Source organism: Trachurus japonicus, chromosome 24, assembly GCF_045865225.1.
Source record: "Trachurus japonicus isolate A0001 chromosome 24, Traja_1.0".
Taxonomy (NCBI): domain Eukaryota; kingdom Metazoa; phylum Chordata; class Actinopteri; order Carangiformes; family Carangidae; genus Trachurus; species Trachurus japonicus.
This window is the reverse complement of record NC_140930.1, coordinates 24118264-24140488: the sequence shown is the minus strand read 5'-3', so window position 1 is coordinate 24140488 and position 22225 is coordinate 24118264. Positions and strand designations below refer to the sequence as shown.

The window sequence follows — 22225 nt, the reverse complement described above, 5'->3', positions numbered from 1 at the left end:
TTGATGAACAATAAACATGTAACAGCAGACGTTTGCAGTGACAGTAGATGGAGAAAGAGACTGATTGTAAATTCAGAACCTTCTTAAAGGAACAGTTGGGCATTTTTGGCAAAGTGCTCGTTTCCCCATATTTCCATTCTTTGTGCTAAGCTAAGCTAACCAGCTGCTGATTGTAATTACAGGTTTTGTTTTTAATTGCTATCAAGCATTGGTCAAAACACAAGTCCATGTGGAGCAAACTGTGAATCATTTTTCATAACTTTCACACAAAATGCATTCAGTGACCTCAGTCACCAAAATTCATGAACTCTTTTCTCAGTTACTAGTCCACCACCTGCAAAACACTACACTTTTGCAGCACAATTTTCAAATGCTAACACACTTTGTTCAAAACAGTTAAAAACACAATCCAAAACAGACAAAAAAACATTGTGCATTTCTGCTGCAGCCACATTGAAATCTATAGAAAATCATGACAAAATATTGTCAATAAAATTTCAGCTGTAAACTGACCTAGGTGAGCTGGGAGGTCCCAGGTCAGAGAGGAGCAAACATTACACTGTGAGTCACTCTCTGCCATGATGGTTTGTTTTTGTACAAACCTCTCATTGAGCCCTATTCTTTCTTAGAGGTCCTCCACAATCATCTCGTTGCAGAGAGGTCAAAGGTCAAGAAACACAACATTCAAACAGTCACTGACGGGGTTGTTGAGATTGATGATGAGAACATGTGGAAACATGTGGCCAAATGCAGAAAATCTGGAATTTTGGATTCTGCTTTTCTCTTTCTGTAAATCACTATACACAATACATGTAACTGAGGCAAAATGCTGTGTTGCTGATTCATTCTTGTTACAATATACTATAATTTAGTATACTCAGTGAAGTGCTGAGTTCTATTTCTTTAATAAAATACTGATTTAACTGAAATAAAGCATTCAAACTTAAAAGATAAGATTTCTTTTTATTTAATGCTCTCTGTTGTTAGTATTTTGTAGTTTCTAAGAGACTTGTTGTCAGTGTCTTGAATATACAGTATTAGCCTATTTTCAGATATGAAATGCTTTGCTTCGATGCATGTTGGTAATGCAGACTGTGTTAAGACAGCTTCAGTATTGACCAGTGCTTGTTAGCATTTAAAAAAAACTGTAACAGACACATGATCAACTTTCTATTCTAACGTTGTGCTTCCCTAGATGCCTAGCTATTTATTGTCAGCGACCTTAGCTGTTGCCTATTCTCCCTAATGTGCACTTATAGTACAGCTGTTTTATTGTTCTGGATTTTCAGGCCTGTGTATTTATTTGGATTGTCCTTTAAAAAAAGTGTGTTTTTGGCGAGCAAAAAGTGTGACCTTCTGTGAATCTATCTATCTATCTATCTATCTATCTATCTATCTATCTATCTATCTATCTATCTATCTATCTATCTATCTATCTATCTATCTATCTATCTATCTATCTATCTATCTATCTATCTATCACAGTTGTTCCCAACTCATGACCCCATTTTGACTTCACAAATTCCTGGCGACCCCACGATCACGTGACAAATTTGTGATTTTTATATTCTGCATTTTGTTTGAACTCGATTTATATTCGAGAAAGTGAAAGTATAGAATACAGTTGTTTAAGATTGTGCGTGGTGTTTTTAATCATAATTTTAAAAAGAAAAAAAAATGTTATCAGTAATTTTTTTTAATCAATTACTAGACATTTCAGGTGACCCCTTTGAATTCCAGGCGACCCCACGTGGGGTCTCGACCCCAAGGTTGAAAAACACTGATCTAGTAGTCTCCTGTAGATTGACCTGAGAATGCCCTCACTGACCCCAAGTTGCTGCTGATGCTTCATGGTCACATCAATTGCTTGTGTTTGCATGTGGGATATTTGTCAGTCAAATCACAGCTGTCCGCAGCAACAGCATCCGCATCCGGAACGATGGCTTTTGAACAGAGAAACAGAGATGTGATTTGTATGAGGGCTGAAGAAAAGGTGACACCTGTGGGATCTTTTTGAACATGCAACCCTAACCCTACCCTAACCTCTACGGTTTTCAAGAAGAGGAACCTCAGCTCCAATTATATCACCAAACTTTTAGCATGCTTGAGCCTTACAGCCACCATTTTTCCCTTAATCTTCAGATACCAAATGTGAGGACCTTTTACAGATGTGCAGGTTTAGTCTGACAGGATGTTTGTTCACTGATTTAGTTTAATCTGGGAAACATTTATTTATGAATATGACACACTACACAACACATTTCACTGGCACTGCAGAGACATCATCTCAAAAAGTCAAGTCTAACTGCTTCATTTTAAAGCGTGATAGCTACTATTTGATACCTCAATGTACAGTGTTTTATTACACCATTTAGCATCTAACAAGGAAATAACAACCGAACAGGTCGTTGTTGATGTGTTGTCCTCCTACCAACAGCAGGTGGCAGCAGAGGCTCATTTCACCGTCGTGCAGATGTTGTTGTCGGTAACTGCCTGGCACATGCGTTTTGATTTGACTGTTATTATCGTTCATGTGTTACTGTCTGTATTTGTTCTCCGTGTGTTTTGTAATAGTTAAATTCGTTATTCACAACAATGGGTCATTCTTTGAGCACATTGTGCGGAAACTATGGCGCTCTGTTTGTTTTCAACAGCGATGGACCAATCCGGAGCCGCGTTTGAGCCCCTGCCCTCCTGTCAACAGATAAAAGGACCAATAGGAGCAGAGGACAGCCGAGACGGCGGAGAAGGAGCAGAGCCGTGTATAACCAAAGCTCAGCAGAAGGTGTAGCGCGTGTCTGCTGGTAGAGATAAGGCGTACCTCTGCCTCGCGCGGTGTGAAATGAGGTCATACTCAGTAGAAACGGTGATAAACCGTGATAGAAAATCAAATTACGATAGAAAACATAAATCAGCTACGCTATTAAATGCATATTCAACAAATCATAATGTGGGGCTGACTGCGCATGTTTTCCACATAACAGAGGCTGCACGTGCTGTGCGCGCGCGCCTCGTTCACATACGGCTCTGGCTGCAGTTGGTAAATAAGGTTTGACCTCGCGGTGGAGGGAGAGCGAGAGAGAGAGGGAGAGATAGAGAGATAAAGTGGATTAAACGCTGTCAGCAGCTGCAGCAGCGGGAGGGGGAGAAGGACGACAGACAGATAACCGACAGATAACGTGCAGCTCCGGTCGGAAGCTCACAGTGTCGCGCGGAGGGACAGACCCCTGATGTTTTAGTACAACTTGAAGTTTGACAGGTTTGACTCGCCCCGCGTTTGGGTCGTCTGCAGACTAGAGAGCTGCTGCTGCTGCTGCTGCTGCTGGAGGTGAGTGTGGACGCTGCTAACACCCACATATCACTGAGGACAGGAACATGGACACAACTGGAGCATTTACTCCGTTATTTCCGTGGTCATTGTTGGGTCAGGGTCAGACTGGACGGTGGACGGTCCTCTGCAGCGTGCTGACGTGCCTGACGTCCATGGCTGCTATAGCTCTGTCGACCTAACTTTTTCAAAACATCCCACAAAGTGTGTATTCATGCAAATTTATCAGTCTCGTTCATTTGAAGCAGCTGTAATTTTAATCTCGAGTAATTTCAACAACGTGGCACGCGCATGTGTTATTAAACAGTCTGGTGCAACCCGCCCACGAGGAAGCGAAGAATCTCAGTTTTTAAATGGGAAACGACAAGACACGACATGACTGGCTGACTGACTGACTGACTGACTGGAGGCTTCATGTGCAGGGTATGGCGAGTGTGTTGTAAACAAGCTCAGTGTGTGTTAGTGCGGGGCTCTGCTGCTCTCAGCTGGCCTCTGTTTACTTTAGTCTCATGTCCTTCACATAAATGACCGTCAGATTCATTAAGTTTATATCTGAGTTCATTTCAATTGATCACGTGACAATAGTTTTGATAAAAACCAATAACATCTTATGTCCTTGGTGGACTGACTTTTGCTTTGGTGGCTCATATGAATAAGCGTCAGCTATCTATTATATAAAACGACAGAAATTAAGTGTGTGTTCCTAATAAAGTTAAGTTTAATAAAAGAACCTTTCAGTTAACAGATTATGTGTCTAACTAATACAGCAAGACAACAACAGTGTAGTTAACAAAATGTAGAATAGTGAATGAATGACTTGGGGTGTGGAGTAAAGTGTAACATCTACTATAGCCTGACTGCTATAGTGACAGAAACATATCATGGATCCAATGGGCGGATATGACAGCCAATAAGAGACAAGAAAATGTATTTTCACAGACATTCTTGTTTGGTTTACTGATTAAAGTGCTAACAAGCTAGATGGGTAGATCAGTAGACTCCATGTTTTGTGGTCTTGCTGGAAACATGGTTTTAGTCACGTTTCTCTTGTTAATGGTGGTGACGCTGGTTCTGTGGTAATTCCCAGTGAGTTTCCACTTTTGCCTCAGGATCAGTGATCCGGAGCAGTGACGGGAAGATGAGGTGATGTCACCATGAGGTGAACCAAATGCACTCAGACTGGGCCACTTGGCTATTTTCATTGCAGTGAGTCAACAGCTTGTGTTGCCACAGAGCAGAGACAACAGCTGAGGCTTAGGTGTGTGTGCATGTGCAATGCACATATAGGCTACACCATACATTACTGTGTATAATTCCAGTTAGTGTGTTTCACAAATATCTTGGAGCCACCTTTCACCTACTGGAAATCATATCTGACCTTTATAGTTCTGTCTTTCCTGTCTGGCTAGTGGCTACATTAGGTTCTGTGTAGATGAGGTTGTGTCTTATGTTTAATAACACATTCACAGGAGAAAAGAGGCTTGTTTGCACCCAGAGAGGCTACACACCCTCGCTGACAAATGGGAAGTTGCTCAATAGATTACATTTGGCAATTAACAGTAACTTCTCTCCAATGGTCTCAGATTTTGCAAGTGAAATTATTTTGTCAAGTGTTGGAGGTTCTGAATCTTGGTCCAGAAATGCACTTTGCTTTGCAGATGTCAAACGTGTAATACACAGCACAAGGTAGGCCTACATTGTTGCATCCTGCAGCTGTGGGCCCAGGCAAACATTATCAGGCTATATATTTCTTATCTGTATTGCAAACTTCCTGTCTCAATCACAAATATTTGCAGATATTCTTGCAGGATGGTGGCTGGAGGTGGAGACTCAGCACAGTGTTGCTGTTGGCAGGACACAGTGACAGGGATACAAAAGTAATGCATGGCAAATAGGGTTAAAGAAAAGAAAAACTAAAAGCAGTTATTTTTTGTGACTGGAACTAGTGATTATTTTAATCATAAATCAATCTGACGACTATTTTTCTAATGAATTGCCTTGTCTGTGCTTATACCTGATCCTAAATTGATGTCTTTAGACGTCTTCCCGTAAGTCCTAAACTCAAGGATGATCTGTGATCATGTATAATCTTTTATCCTGACAATTATTCTGGTGATTAGGCTAACCCTTAGAACTCAGAGGATTTAGGCTGCTTTTTTTTTTTTTTTACATTACTATATCAGGGACTATGAGAATTTGCAGGACAGAATGTCTTGTATCATTTTTTTCAGCACAACCAATGCAAGCTGATGAAATAATTATTTTCACAAATTATATAAACACACCCAAGCAAAAAGTATGAATGAAAGATTGATTTTTTTTTTAATTTAACATTCTATTCCATACAAAAAAACAGAGAACAAACATTTCTGAAAGCTTGAAATTGTAAAAACAATTATACTGACAATAAAAAACAAATATATAAAAACACTGTCTAAAAACCATAAATAACTCATTCAATTTCCAGGCAGATTTTTATGTCAAGGCATGCCATTCCACCAAAGTCTCTCAAAAATCTGTCCATGCATGCCACTGGAAAAAAAAAGAAAGAGAAAAAGTTCCTACAGTATTCAGGATAGATAAAGGGGGTGTCACATTCAAATGTTATATTTTAAACCAACTGTATGCCTGAGAAAGAAAATCTAAAATATTTAAAGTCCGAATGACATTTTTTTTTTCATTTAATTGACCCAACTTTTTAGCTTTATCATCATTTGGACCACTGCTGACCTCGGGTGTTGTAGTTTGTTGTGTCATGGAGTATGGTCTTCAGTCCGCTGTGTAAAAACACAGAGTGGCCCGGAAGGAGGACGGATGACCCACTTACTGACTCAGTGGTGTATGTGTGCTGCAGTGTGTGTGTGTGTGTGTGTGTGTGTGTGTGTGCATGCATGCACACCACACACACACTCACACTCACACTCACACTCACACACATTCCCTTACTGTTCTGACTCTTTCAGTGATGCCTTTTTCCATTGGCCCAGATCCCTGCTTTGCTGTGTTGAAGCATGTTGCCATCCATAAAGCAACAGCACCTGTAACACAGCGACTAACACACACAGTGAGACAGCAGGCCGCGAAAGGAATGCAGTGTGAGCTTTGTTATTTATATTAGAGTCAGAGATGAGAGGACTGAACCGAACTTTTATTTGTGGACCCTGACTTATATTCACAACCTTGACGGCGTCACAGTTTTAATGTGCGGTGATGTGCCAACTGTTTCAGGTTGTCATTTCTGTAAAAGATACACTGATCTGATTCTTTGAAAGAGAGATGTTGTAATATTTTTAGATTGGCCTGAGCAATCTCACAATCCTGTCATGAACAGAGAAGTAAGGAGTGACAGCAGACCTGGTACATGAACCAAACACGTGCACAGAAATAGCTGGAACAGGCAACAGCTCTCTCGCTCCTCCCTCCTAGTTTCCAGTGACATTTTCAGATCCAGCCCTGCAACACATATCATCATCACAGCACACATGCACAGCGTTCCCAATTCTCTTCTTGTGTGTGTGTGTGGTGTGTGAACACAGGGAATGGAGGTCATGAGTATTTTTAGCTGAAGTATTAAAGTTATCTCAATAGGTGGCAGCTGTGTGTGTTTGTGAGTGTGCACATGCAGGAGAGAGTGTGTTGTCAACAGGTTTTATTTGTCCCTCCATTTGCCTTCTTGTCCATGTTGTCTTTGTCTCCATGTTCCAGATTGTGCTTAGAATAGGAAGAAGGAGAAGCAGCACAACTAATGTTGATATTCACTATGTCTCTTGTGTGTCTTTGCTTTCTCCTCTCTTTCCTGTCCTCCTCTGTCTCTGTGTTCAGTCCATCATGGCAGCTGCAGGTGACATGATGTTGCTGATGCGAGGCCTGGCTAAGCTGAGTCAGGCCGTTGTAGAGACTCAGACCAACGCCATCCGCACTGGAGCAGGTATGTTCAACGAAGGCCGGCTCTAACTGCCTCGTTAGCATGACTTTAAGCTTTAAAGGGATATTTCAACATTTTGGCAAATTCGCCCATTGCCATAATCCCTATAGTCATAGCAGTAAGTTTGTTACCTTTTATTGTTAGTGCAAACTGTTTTTAGATCGGCGGGGCAGAGATACAAGCTGTTCAGCTAACACTACAGAGGCATATGGTATTTCTGGGTTTCCTCCATCAAACTCATCAAATACACAATCCAACAAGTCCAAATTGCTCTCATGGACCTGCACATTCACCAGGCTATGAAATAATAATGGAACGTTACGAGACAACAAGCTTGCACCGACAATTAAAGGTAATTTGGCATTTTGGTTTATTAGCAATGCTAGCAAAATGCTAACAATGTAAAATACGGTAGCTAATAAAGTTTTTTTTTTTTTTACATTGGTGCCTGTTCATAGAAATAAATGGCTTAGAAAAGAGTTAATGTTTCAATGAACTATTGACTTCCCAAAAGGAGTGGTGACTACAATAAAACTTGCACATTAAATAACCTACTAATAGTTTATTGTAGCTCTGTTAGCAAAAATGTCAACAAGCTATAATTCAGTCTACAGACATGGTAATGCAGTTTCTATATTGCAGCCTTCTATTAAGATAAAATATAATAAATTACCGGTAATATAGTCAAATTAGATATGAAAGACCTTGTGTCAGTGTTTAGGAACAGTAAGGTAGAAATTTGGTTTAAAGAGGAACTATGCAGGATTTGTAGGATCTAGATTTTTACCTTAATAAAACAGCTTTGGAGTAATTGTGATGGTTTAATAAATGGCTTAACTTGTTATGTGGGAGAATGGAGGCTGTCTGCCTCCAAGTGCATGTCACTTATTGTGTCTCTTGGCTGAAAACCAACCTTGTAAGATCAGAGCCTCCGACCCAGTGTCCCAGCTCTTGTCTCTGAGCACCGCGACACAAATGCGCCCCGTAACCCGTAATCTCTTGTTTATGACAGATTACATCGTATATAATATATAATGTTATCTACTGCTCTATTGATTGATTTCTCACTGGATTCGTTGTAAACAAATGCACATGGCCAGGAGGAGGGTTAGCAACACAGCAGAAAAGAAACCAGACTTGCGTAGTTCCTCTTTAAGTTTGACTTTTCAAACACTTCAGTGGGCTAAAGCCCTCATACAGAAGGTCTCCTCTACGGTGTGATTAAACTTCTCTGTGGACCTTGGAGCTTATCAAAATATTAATTCTCTTCTTTTGTATTTGTATCCTAGTCCCAGGAGTTGGTGCCGCTGTTCAGGGTGTCCAGTCGGCTGCAGAGCAAGGCCTCTCTGCTGCCATGATGAAGATGCAGGTGTGTAGTACTGTGTATAGAGTGTGTTTTAATTATGTGAAAGTGCATTTGTGTGTTTACGGTATATCTGTCTTTTTAGGAGATGTCTGGCCAGCAGCAACCCTCGTCTTCAGAGGAGGACTTTGATTTTCCTCCACATGATTCAGAGTTCAGGGAAGAAGGTGCAGACTTTACGGAGGATTACTCAGGTAGTGCTGATGGAGCAGCCTACAGCTCGGCAGCAGAGACGAGCCATGTCAGTGGGAAAAAGTCTATGTTTGAGGGATATAAAGATCCCAGCAAACAGTTTAGTGGAGACACTAGATCTTACCACCATGATGCCAGGTATGAGCAGTCTAACATTTAAGTCTTATTTTATAGGACACAATTTTTTTCTGCTGTTTGGGGGCTAAAAATAATCACTTGTCTGCCGTTTTGTCTGTGGCAGGAATTTTATTGGACACCATCATCTCTACAACCAAAGTCTGAACAGGCATGTGTGGGAACAGCTGTACTGTCAGCATCGGGTCACACAGGTCAGAAGCTACCATCAGGACCCGTCCACAGTTGGAGGGCTGACGGCCGAAGACATCGAGAAAGCAAGACAGAACAAGAGGGCTGAGACCAAACCACACAAACAAATGGTGATATTTATTCCTCAATTCTTATTCCTGAACACAAATATGCATTTACTGTAATGTAAATGCTTATGTATTATTAATTATGAGGTATTTTTTGCTGTTCCGTCTTCTTGTGTAGTTGAGCGAGAGAGCCAGAGAGAGGAAAGTGCCTGTGACTCGACTTGGCAGATTGGCCAACTTTGGAGGTACAGTAATCCAACCATTTGTTACTAATCTGAGTTGAGTCACTAGCTGTTTGTCTGACTCTCTGTTGATGTGAGCCGCCATGCAAATCTGCAGGTACACCACTTGCTGTCTGTCTGTGGATGCACAGTTAAATCAGTGTAACAAAGCAGCACTGTGTGACTGTAGTGCTTACTGTGGTATAGAGAGGAGTCTAACCATGATTTAATGTTTGTGAATATAAAACACTACATCTAAACAACAGGACATGATGTGGTTTCTCTCTGGTTAGTTACACAATCACATAGAAAGGAAAAAAATACACCGTGATAGTTTCTGCAGACTTGGGGAAACGTCTTAACCTTTTAATCTCCAGTCTCACTGTATCCACTCTGCAATCCCCTGTTTTTAAGATGGGGTCACCCAGTGCAGGGCAGGTGGTGTTATTATGTCGTTCCATGAATTAATCATCATTTAGCATGGATGTACTGTATTATGCTGTGACTATATCATTAAAAACATACATTTACATTTCAATTCAAATGAGAAACAAACTACACAGAGGGGGAAAAGAGGTAAACAAATAATTCACACAGGAATATAACTAACATTGTTTGTTGTCATATGCCACAACCTGGAGCTACAGTTAAGCAAACAGGAAAAATGAGGCCAAGCTCTCCCAGAGGTTATTAATGGATATGTCCGCTTGCTCAGATATAAACACACCTGTGTCATTACCTGCAGGTCAGCAGAGCAGGACGCCAACAGACAGTACAGCAGTATTTAATGCAATATTAAAACCTGCTGGGTGCTTTTTGTGTGTCTTTGTAGCACAGATCCACCTTTTTATTTAAACATGACACATTATATTCAAACTTATATCAAAAATATATAATAAAATATGTTAATATAGTCTTGTTTACAGATGTAGCCATTTTCTTTTAGGGTAATCATTATGCTTGCCAAAATGCAATACAGTATATGCTTTGTATGTCATTATTTTTCATTTAATCAATGTCACCAAGTGAAAATGACTGCATGTAATGTGGACATGTTGGCAGATTAAGTGATTAAGTGTTGTCAGTGATAAACTTATCTAAAGGCTAAAATGTCCACGCAGGCAGAGTGAAAAGCTCAGAACTGGCCTCAGGTGGAGTTTAACGTGTAGCTTCATTACAGACTGATACTGGATAAGTCAACAGGTGGTAAAAAGTTGCATAGAGACGTGTGTAGGAGAACATAAACAGACTGCCAACACAAATACATGTAACAGAATTTAGCCTCGGTTCACCAGCTGCTGTGCAGGTTACAAGGAGACGCGAGGCGGGAAGAGCCGAGGTGATTCAGCATGTTGTTGGTGGTAACACTTAGAAGGTGCTGAAAAGAGGAGGGGAGGGGAAGTGGGGGAGGAATGTGGCCTTGGTGTGCCCTTCACTGTCGTGCATCATCTGTTGACAAAGTTACACAAGTTAGTCTTGTTCACAGCCGACATACAGATAAAAAGCAAATGTTTGAGGTAGTTTAGGTTGAAATTGAAAAACAAGCAGCAGAGCGATTCTATGGGATGTTATTTTTTTTTCATAGCAGCACTGAATCAATCTTCACTGACTTGTTGACCTCGTGCTGTTGCTTTGCCTTTCACTACTTTCTGAGGTTTGTGGGTAACCACGTTTATTAACTTGTAAAGCTGCCTGACGTTGTGTAAACACACAGCTCTCTGACATGATGGACAGACATGTGCTTCTGTCACTGAGCGAAATGCTGCAGGAAATGCTGACCTGTTTGCCACATTGAGATCATAGAGATATACAGTAGTCACAGTGACATGATGCTGGTTTCGTGGGCCTGTGCTGTGTATTTATGTCCTCAAATTTAAATTTACTTCTGCATTCACTACTTTACACACACATATGCAGTTTAAAGCTGTGTATACATTTCCTCTGCTTGCTCAGCATGTCTGCAACAATCGAGTTGATGACATGTTTTGTCTTGATTTATCCGTCCACTGTTCTCAGATTTGCTGCTCCAGAGACGGCTGACTAACTGATTATGTAATGTCGAGTTATGTAAGGTGGAGGCTAAGCTCGGAGGAACTTGCGCACAAACAGTTCCCAACTCGTGCGGTCTTGTTTTTCCTCTCAGTAGCTGCCAAAATAAGCTCTGAAGTTTTCAGAGGATTAAATATTTCAGCAGCTTTATTGACTTTATTTATGATTATGATTGATTCATTTAACCTCCACTTGCTCTGTTACATCTCTGTCACAACACACTGCTGACTCATCAAAGTGCTTATCTGCTTATGATGTTGTGGTGCATGTTTGTTTTTGTTTTCTCAATGTTTCTGTCATGGGAATATCATTCCTTTGGTGGTGTCTTGGGCTTAGGTTCAGGTTTAGATGCTTTAACAACTGCTGTGTTTTTCTGACTCTCATACCAAGGTTTTGTTTTTATGAAGAACAACTTCAGTTTTTCTGACATAATTACCAGTGTTTTATTTTGTGTTACATATTTTCTGTGTGATGACTGTTTCTGTCTGTGTGGTTCCTCCAGGTCTGGCTGTAGGGTTGGGTATTGGAGCTCTGGCAGAAGTTGCCAAGAAAACCATCAGACACGGTGGGGAATCAGGTAAGACACCAACAAGCACACACCGACTCACACAACAAAGTGCTGAACAGAAAAGAAATGTATTAAAACAGCATTGTTTTGTTTGGCATTACTGTTATATTTTGAGATACTCTTGGATTTGGATATGTGTTTGGGAATTATGAATTATTATCAAGTTTAGTTGCAGAAAATTTCATCACTGAATGATACACATGACTGCTATTTCTGAATTGAACATATTTATGTTCTGACAGAGATGTTATTAAGGCTGAGTAAAGACAGGCATTGTGTGTCTGCTATTGTTTGTCTTTGGCTCACTGTAAGAACACACAGGTATTTTGCAACTGCCTTTCTCTTGTCAGAAGTGATTTTGTTTTCAGTGGCTGTCCGTCATGCATGTTCTTACCCGCTACAGACTTTCAATACCAACAGAGCACACAATAAAAAGCAAATAAAAAACATGCTCTCACAGCCTTTCCCACACGAGCTCACCCTCGCAGAAAACACATTCCTGCTTTGCACCGAGAGCCAGCTAATCCTGAGACATAGCTAAGCTCAAACAGAGCATACGGGCGTCAATCTGTGGCATTTGTGCGTCAGTTCGTGAACGTGTATGTGTCTGTGTGTGTGTGTTTTAATCCCAGTAGGGACACCCTGAACACTCTTGTGTATGGTAAATCTGTCTAAAGCTGCTGTGGCAGCTTCAGACACACTAAACACACTACCTAGTGACCTACTGACACATATACACACACCTTTACCATGCATAAATGAACAACACACCTGCATTTAAAACTCATATTGTTTTCTATTGATGCCAAGACTTCACCCTTACATTCAACAAGAAATGGGGACTAGTTAACTATCACCAAGCAGCCATTGTATCTCCTCTTTGTGTTTTATGTTGCTACAGGTGAAAATAAGAAATCAGTCCTGGACTCTAGCCCCTTCCTGTCGGAGGCAAACGCCGAACGCATCGTCAGAACCCTCTGCAAAGTCAGAGGAGCAGCGTTGAAACTGGGACAGATGCTCAGCATTCAAGGTGGGTGACACACACATGGATTCACAGAGAAAAGAAATGAGATTGAAGTGGAAGAGATAAAAAGAGGCATGAATATCATTGTGGAGAAAAATGAAAAGGAGGCAGCACGGATGACAAAAGAGAGACAGAAGAATAAAGAGACACAGTGTGGACTCTGTGTGTCTGTTGTATCCTAGTGTGATGATGAAAAAGTGAAAAGATTCATTTTTCCATGAACACAGTTGCTGAATCACTGTTGAAATGTGGCTCACAGACAAAACTTTTGTATAGTTGTTGTTTCCACCGGATACAGAGGCCACAGATCACCACCTGTGTATGGAGCTATAATTATCCTGTAATTATCAAAGGTCAAATTAAAGCATAAAACACCCTGGATCACTTCCACTGCAAAGAGTTGGCAAAGGCTGCTGTTGCTCAGTGAGCTGACTTAAAGGATTAGTTCAGCTTTTTTGATGTGGGGTTGTATGAGCTACAAATGCCCATGAAGTACACTAGATGCAGTAGAAAGGTCTCTCTCCCCCCACTGAGAAACAGCGGTGCATCGTGCTGCACCGAGACACAGGCAGTACACTGTTGTCAATGAGGGACGATTAATCAGCGTATTTTCACCACCTACGAGAAGTCCTGTCTCTAATAATACACCAGTTCAAGAGAACGAGAACAATCTAAAGTAAAAATGTAGAATACATCAGCTGGTTGGAAAAAAGTTTGTTTATCTGGAACTAACCAACTCACTCAGTACTCCTCCACACAGGCAGGCTCAGTGACGCGCTGTATCACTCCACCTATCAGCTGTTTGGATCAGCGGTGTGTGGAAGAGGCACAGTGATACAGCACGTTGCGGAGCCTGGCTGTGTGGAGGAGTACAGAGGAGTACTGAGTGAGTTGGGTAGTTCCAGTGTACTGCCTGTGTCTCAGTGCAGCGCGAATATGCACCGCTGGTGTTTCTCAGTGGGTGGAGAGACCTTTCTACTGCATCTAGTGTACTTAAAGGTGTACAGAAATGGCCGTTTGTCCCGTTTGTCGCGCCGAGTTGTCACGAGCTGCAACACGAGTTTACCCGAGTAAGGAAAATGAATTTGATTGGTCGTTATCGAGCGGGCGGGATATTCAAAGTTTGGGGCGAGCCCGAGCTCCGTGTGTGTGTGCGTGTCTCAGACGTTTGAATGACGGATTACGGATCCAATATCAGTGGCTAGTGAATCGTGTACAGGCTGACGTATAATCCGTGCGCCTGCATTATCCAATATGGAAAAAAAAAACTACACTAAAATACACACTTTCATCACGGATTTACTCAAAAATAGAATTTTGCACAAAGTTTGGCCTACATCGTCTGATAGATGAGTTATTACACTAATTTTATGACCCAGAGTGGGCTCAAATTCAATTTTCTTTTCTGTACACCTTTAATGGGCATTTGTAGCTCATACAACCCCACTTCAAAAAAACTGAACTATCCCTTTAAGGTGACCATGTCTCTGCCAGTGTGTAAACTAATGCTTGTTTGTCTTGATGCTTATAAGACTGATAATACAAGCAGCACTAAACATCCTGGCACAGAGCTGCTCCAGCCCGCTCGGATTACAGCAGTAAACACATCATGGATTTTGTTTGTTGTTGTTGCCCCCCCTCCCCAGTGCCTGACATTGGCTGGTGACCTTTGCCCTTTGGCATTCATGTGTTATGTCATGAGTTCTGAATACTTTAGTGCAAACATTGCCCACAGGCATTATAGTGAAGTCAATGTAGGTGGGAGAGTAAACGACATTGGCTGTGCAGCATCAGGCATCAGCACAGAGGATCCACTACACACACACACACACACACACACACACACACACACACACACACACACACACACACACACATACACACACACGGCTTTTCCCACAGAGAATGGAAAAGGTTTAAATTAGCTTACAGAGACTGAATTTATGGCCATGACTGACTGGAGTTGAGTTGAGGGAATGTGGAGGATGAAACTGACTGGTCTTTACATACTGCTGACATTTATGTGTTATGGTCAGAATGTAGTTGTGTCCAGATGATTGTGCATCCAACCATTGTCGCCTTTTAGCACCAGTCCAAAATAGTGTCAACCTTTAGGAGTCTAAAACTATTTAACTGATAATAGATTACCCCTCTTTCCTCACATCCGTGCCAAGAAGATACCACACAGCTATTATTATCATGGTAACTAACGCTCTGATTAATGTCACTCAAATCTCTGATTTGAGTTGGTCAAGTCTGGTTTAACTCACAAAGTTGTGTAATGTGTTTCTGTGTTTCAGACGATGCATTCATCAACCCTCAGCTCGCCAAGATCTTTGAACGAGTTAGACAGAGTGCCGACTTCATGCCAATCAAACAAATGACAGTAAGATCTTTACTTTTTTCTATTTAACTTGAGTTTTCTACCACCCTTTTTAATAAACTGATAAGATAATGATACAATAATAAGTTCTACCACTGGTAGTGTTATATTACTATTATCACATCCACTGTATATCTGCTTGTTTGTTTTGTTTGTTTGGTTTAAGATTGCTGCAGTATAGCAACAGCAGTTCTTCCTGGGGTACCAATGCAATTATTCCATTTACGATTAACACAAAATCCCAGATAACAATACAAAATAAATAAGACATAATAAGACAACACACAGACAAGACAGTCATAAGAATATGCATTTCAGTTGGCTTTTCCACCAACCATCTCTGGCCAATACATGTTTCTTAACTAACCTTTTGAATCCAATTGATTGTAACTCTTTCACTAAATGTGCATTTTTTGATAACAATATAATAAGTTGACAAACTGCAAATGTTTCACGTGCTGGTGTCTGTCCACAGAAAGCGTTGAACAGTGACTTGGGTCCTAACTGGAGAGACAAACTTGAATCGTTTGAGGAGCGTCCGTTTGCAGCAGCGTCCATCGGCCAGGTTCACTTGGCGAGGATGAAGGATGGCAGGGAGGTGGCCATGAAAATACAGGTAGGCTCTGACTATGTGTGTACACAACACATTCCTATGTTATTGAGGTAAACACCAGCACGGACTAACATTGTGTTGGCTTCTCTTCAGTGCTCATGCACAGAGAAACTGTAGGTAATCTGATCCTCCAGGTGTGTTTGCAGATGTGTTTACAGATCAGAGTGGTACACCGTAAACACACTTTTTAAGATGAGATGTGATCATGATACAAGGGCATCACAGTATTTTAAAATGAGATTATGAATAAAAACACTTCAGAAATGTTGATGAGATTAAAGATGGTGTTTGGGCAGTAAAACATTAAAATGACTCACTTTTTTACCGTCTTCCTCCTCTGTCTCTCTGTTTGTGCATCACCAGTACCCCGGTGTGGCTCAGAGTATCAACAGTGACGTCAACAACTTGATGACTGTGCTGAGTATGAGCAATGCCTTGCCTGAAGGTACACACTCCCTAGTTTCATACACATTTTCCCCTCCATTTTTCTCTGTCTCCTCCTGTGTACCTCTGTCTTTGCCACCTGTCTCTTCAAATTAGTCAACATAAATTTGCAAATCCTGTGAGAGCTTGTCTCACGTTTTCTCCCTTTTCGTTTGTATCTTTGTGTCTCTTCAGGTCTGTTCCCAGAGCATCTGATCGACGTAATGAGAAAAGAGTTAGCACTGGAGTGCGACTATATTAGAGAAGCACAGTGTGCAAAGAAATTCAGGTATTATATAGCAGGTATCTGAGTGCATATATGTTATAGTCTGTTCAGTTGCCGCCTGAACTCAACAAGGCTTAGGCAAGGCAAGGCAAGGCAATTTTATTTGTATAGCCCGTTTTTACAAACAGTTTGTCTCAAAGGGCTTTACATGGCATCGTAACAACATCCTCTGTCCTTAGACCCTCACATCGACTGAGGAAAAACTCCATGGAAACCCTTTTAACAGGGAAGCAACCCACAGAGGCAACAGGACAGCTCCAGTCTCAAGTCAACCTTTTTTCTTTATTTTAGACAGGTTGATAACCTCCAAAAGACGAATAAACAAAAATCAGTAATAGACACTTTGTATTAAACATAAATGACATAAATTCACTGCCCACATCTATTTTAATATAAACGATATCTGAATTAATATCAATCAATACAATCTATCAATATCTAAACCGAGAAAATAAGTGAGGAAGCAACTCATTATAAACACAAATACAAGAAAATACATACAGTGTCTCTGAGGTTGCCTGACTGACACCTAACAGAACAGACAAAGAGCAGCAAAGCTGTTCAGTTGAGGTGAACCAACATGGTCCACACTTTTCTTTTCTTTGTTGATCGTCATTCTAACAAAAATCCAGGGTCAAACTAATTTTTTTTAAGAAATGCATTTGCAAGTGTGATTTCAAGTACACAGATACAACCTTTGCAAATGTTTCAGTGAAATAAGAGAATGTAACTTCATATTTTTGTCGCTCTTTCCATTAATGTGCAACATAGTATTTGAAACCAGTTTTTCCAAGTTCAGTGTGAACAAGAAGTACAGCAAAGTGAAAATGTCCTGTGAGCTGACATAAGGACTGTTTTATGCAGCTCTTGCAGTGTGTGCCAGACTTTCCTAAATCCAGCAGTGTGTGATGGGCTAGCTGAAGCACAGAGCCAGACTCTGACAACCTGAACCTAAACAAGTGTTTGAACTACACTCTGGTTTGTGTCCTTGTTGGACCATGACTCAGGATGACTACACATCACACTACAGAGACCTGTGTTACACTCAAATTACATATACAAAGATAGGTTGATATCTACAGAGCTAAAGTTAGCTTATTCCACTCCCTCATAAGATTTTCATCTATTTGGTTCAAGGTCAGGGCAACTACAACTGCCACCAACTATACTTAGATTTGATACTCTATATGGAGTGTCTGCCTACTTAACCTGTGGTTTCTCTATCTTTTCATGTCTGATTCAGGGAGCTGCTGAAGGATCATCCATTCTTCTATGTACCAGAGGTGATAGAGGAGCTGAGCAGCAACTATGTCCTCACCACAGAGCTTGTTCCTGGGTTTCCTCTGGACCAGGCTGATAGCCTCACACAGGAACTGAAGAACGAGGTACAGCAGGCAAATAGAGGCATCAGGAGATATTTAGATGACTAAGAGGGGGGGGGGGCATATCAGTTGATGTATTCTGACTTACAAGTGGATAAGTAGTCGAATGAACCTCTAGTGGCAGAAAGTGAGAACTACTTCTGCCTCACCCAGTTTTCTCCCCGCCCCTTTGATTTCCTCCCACAAATCCCTACTTTCCACAGCTGTTTACATTACTCCCTTGGTTTAAATCAGGGGCAAGACACACCCACACGTTGACAGAAAAATGAATAGAGTGTGTATTTTGGTTCTGCAGTGAATAACAACAGGATCTTTGTGTCTTTGTTTCTGTCTCAGATCTGTCAGAACATCTTAATGTTGTGCCTCAGAGAGCTGTTTGAGTTCAGATACATGCAGACCGACCCAAACTGGTCCAACTTCTTCTATGATCCACAGACACACAAGGTGAGGCTGTATACTAATTAAAATTCAGTTTACAGTACCTCAATAACTAATAATAACATGGCAGTTAATAATTAGTGATTATTGGTTTTGTTTCACCAGGTGGCACTGTTAGATTTTGGAGCCACAAGAGGATTTGATCAGAGTTTTACAGATGTCTACATAGAGGTAAGTCATCCTTAGTCTTGTTTCCTTTTTTTGTAACTTTGTGCAATACAAACAAACAGCTGAGCTACGAAATGTGGAAGTTTCACATTACGAACTGTAAAGCACCATGTCATTACTTGCCATCATTTGTTATCACTACTAATGATATGTTTCTTCATAAACTATATTATATTATGACTCAGCTGAAGTTGCTGTATATCAATATTATATTCTGAATATGCAAAACAGTCCCTCGCATCTCTATTTTTTTTATTTATTGTGAAAAATACACACAGTCAAGCAGGTAATTAATATGCAATTTAAATGTGACACTCCTTAAACGATTCAAATGTGAGAATGGAGACTAATGTGACGATAATAACATTTGTGACCTGTTTGTAGGTCATCCGTTCAGCTGCTGAAGGCGACAGTGAGGGAGTCCTGAAGAAATCTATCGAGATGAAGTTTCTAACTGGGTATGAGTCCAAGGTAATTGTCTGTTTATTTATCTTTCTGCCTGCTGCACATGAGAAACCACTGACCGAATGTGAAGTTCGGCCATTGATGTACTTAAGAAATTCCTTGTTGAAAAGCGCAAAAGACCAATGACACTGCTGTGAATATTCATGATTGCTTGCTTTGCCTTTCTTTCTTTTGTTAAACAATTTTCATAACCAAGGGAAATGAGACCAAGAGGTGACAAAAACTCAGAATAAAACATCAGAGTTTGAATTAATAGATGAAAAAGCAGCTTAGAGAAGATGTGGGGTCAGAAGCTGAAGTACAAATGTCCTAAATGCTTTCCAAAAAGAATAATGGGTATGAGCAGATTTAGTAAATGTGGTTAAACCCATTATCAAAAGCCAAATGACTCATTTTCCACTTCTAGTTGAGTTGTCCTTTCTGTTCGGACCTTATCAGACATCATCACATGCACTTAGAGAGGGAACACACAGACTGAGGGGAGGAGGAGTGAGCAGCTGCTGTGGCTGGTGGCCTTTAAAAGTGTGAGAGGCTTCTCTCTGTGACTGTGTGTTTTGAAGTTATCACGCTCTCATCTGCTGATGGAACAGGGGCTTGCCTCTCCAGTTGATGTGTGTAACATGTTTGCCGTGTGTTTTGATCTGTGCCCAGGCAATGGTGAACGCCCACGTGGACGCAGTGATGATCCTCGGCGAGGCCTTCGCCTCCACGGATGCCTTCAACTTCGGTGCTCAGTCCACCACAGAGAGAATCCACAACCTCATCCCTGTGATGCTGAAACACCGTCTGGCCCCGCCTCCAGAGGAAACGTACTCGCTGCACCGGAAGATGGGCGGCTCGTTCCTCATCTGCTCCCGGCTCAACGCCAAGCTGTCGTGCAAGGAGATGTTCCAAACGGCGTATAATAAGTACTGGGAAGGCCGCACACCGCCCTCTCGCTCAGCCTGAGTCAGACTCAGGTGTCAGATGCTTTGATGGACAAGTCCTGGGGCCAATGGCAAGGTGCCCGTCGGGGGGGATGGATGCAAAACTGCTGAACGGAGGCCATGTTACCCACCCCTCTTTTTCCCATTTTGGGGAGCCCACCACCACCACATTGAGGTTTTAAAACACACTTTGAAGCACATTTTTACAGCCACCATTTCTCAAGAAGAAGGGGAGCAGCATCATGTCATCTGAAGTGCTGGAAGGACACACTCTACTATGTATGGCCCTGAGAGGACAGACGTTGATAGAAGGGGAGAGAAATAACTTTGTTGAGGTGTAAAATGTTTGAACTTTCTCTCCTCATGTTTTCTTTGTATTGCTGTGTTGTCTTGAACTTTTGGAAAAATCACAATCAAGTGACCATCTGCCATTCATGTCATGGTTAGTAACATGACATTCATTATGGTAGAGGACTGAACTTGTATTGTGAAATCACAGTCACAGAATAATAGGGTTGATACACTAAACGGTCAGTAGGAGTCACAGTGTTAACCAGGACCAACTTGTCTGGCTCACAAATATTTCTGCTGCTTTTTATTAGATTGTCTGGACATGAATCATTCAGGCTTTAGTCTAATTGGAAAAAATGCTGCAGTTTTGGTACAAACCAAATAGTTTAAATACACAATTAGTGTTAAGATGTTGGCAAGCAATCAAATTCAAGTTAATTTAGATCTAAATCTGACAAATTTGTGAACATTTACTCACACAAAGGTGACTTAACTCATGCATAGAGTATGTTTTACGCAAACTCAACTGTATTTCTGTACATCTCAATGATGCTTTTGATCTCATTTCAGTTGCTTTTTATAGCTTTTAGCTTTGTGGTTAAAACTTCCAGTGTGTTTCAGATGACATCCAGGACCTGTATGTTTTAATGAACCTCTTGTGTCCGGTGATGAAAGTCTGCAGAGCTCCTGCTAGAAAAAAAAGGCATATAGAATTGAACCCACATGGATCCATGTTGTTCTCTATTAGATGAGGCCCATATCAACACTTCACCTGTGCTCTGTCATGAATGTTAATGAAGAGGAATGGAAGAAGCTCATGCTGATATCGCACAAGCTCAGCTCATGGGCTCACCTTGGTTCAGAGTCGGTAATCTCTCCACGCCGGGTCGGGTGTGAAATCCTCCCTCACCTGGTTGGTGTGTGACTGTGAAACTTCTCAATACTCTGCAGTGTGAATACAGTTATTATGGTCTCTGGTGTGAAGATGGAAAAATGAATCAAAAAAACAAAAAAAAACAAGGTGCCTGTAGTTTCCAGTGGAATATTTTTAGCTAGAAATCTCTATATTTCATATCAAGAAAAGATGGTTTAAATTTTCTAATCAAAATGCATTCTATACTGAGAGTTGTGTTGGAGATATTCTCTAAAAAAGTAAATGCTTGATCTACTGAAGTGGCTCCGGTGTGGTTTTGTTGTGTATTGTTATTTTGCTGTCAGTCGTTCTTAAGAGAATCATTCAATTCTGTGTCAGTTTACTGTAAATCTATATGTAATGTGTCCTGGTTGGTTAAGAGGTGGTTTTATGAGTTCAGTAGAGGGGGAAAAAATACAGTAGACAGAGACAGAGTTTGTCTTCCTTATTTAGCAATGTCTTGGCTCGTGGTGGAGGAACTGGCTGAGAGCCTGGGGACTGAGTGCACAGAAATACGCAGAAAAAACATGTGCATACACTTAGGCATCAGCGCAGATGAATCATGCCAGTGCTCATGCACAGGAAATCCAATGGGAAAGGCCAAATACATGTAGGTACACACGTAGACACTCCTGTAAGTCCTCCTCTCTTCTGATACCTGTGGTCCTTACTGGGAAAATCCTATACACACAGTTTTTCCAAATAATCGAGAACTGCGGCCTTCCTGTATGAGAACCTGTGTCATGTTGTAGTTCAACTCAGTGTCCAGCACATGGCGCTGTTGTCTTTTCACATATTTACATCAGGTCCTATTGAGCAGAGTTCCTAAAATACCCAACAAAAGTACAACAACACACAAGCAGCCTGAGGCTATACAGATAATTTTATAAAGC

The 22225-nt window shown here is 41.1% G+C and overlaps 1 protein-coding gene across 2 annotated transcripts; it reads left to right on the top strand.

The window, feature by feature from the left end:
• The first annotated feature begins 3107 nt into the window (after window positions 1-3107).
• Window positions 3108-21588, top strand: coq8aa (coenzyme Q8A, genome duplicate a). Of its 2 annotated transcripts, none has more exons than XM_085771393.1 (17): window positions 3108-3328; window positions 7151-7256; window positions 8543-8622; window positions 8702-8946; window positions 9050-9245; window positions 9361-9427; window positions 11955-12029; window positions 12922-13050; window positions 15345-15430; window positions 15903-16043; window positions 16404-16485; window positions 16659-16752; window positions 17993-18134; window positions 18468-18575; window positions 18675-18740; window positions 19122-19208; window positions 19854-21588. In XM_085771393.1, exons 2-17 carry the CDS (start codon window positions 7157-7159, stop codon window positions 20148-20150), a joined length of 1995 nt encoding a protein of 664 aa, XP_085627519.1. In that variant the 5' UTR covers window positions 3108-3328; window positions 7151-7156; the 3' UTR covers window positions 20151-21588. The 2 variants fall into 2 exon arrangements, with proteins under 2 accessions (XP_085627519.1, XP_085627521.1); XM_085771395.1 differs by having other exon boundaries at window positions 3108-3334.
• Window positions 21589-22225: the final 637 nt, after the last annotated feature.

Bases quoted from the DNA above. Each gene is read 5' to 3' on its own strand.
- coq8aa (XM_085771393.1), top strand. From the start codon at position 7,157: ATGGCAGCTGCAGGTGACATGATGTTGCTGATGCGAGGCCTGGCTAAG. The intron at 8,947-9,049 runs GTATGAGCAGTC...TGTCTGTGGCAG, and splicing joins TCTTACCACCATGATGCCAG to GAATTTTATTGGACACCATC. The intron at 9,428-11,954 runs GTACAGTAATCC...TGGTTCCTCCAG, and splicing joins CAGATTGGCCAACTTTGGAG to GTCTGGCTGTAGGGTTGGGT.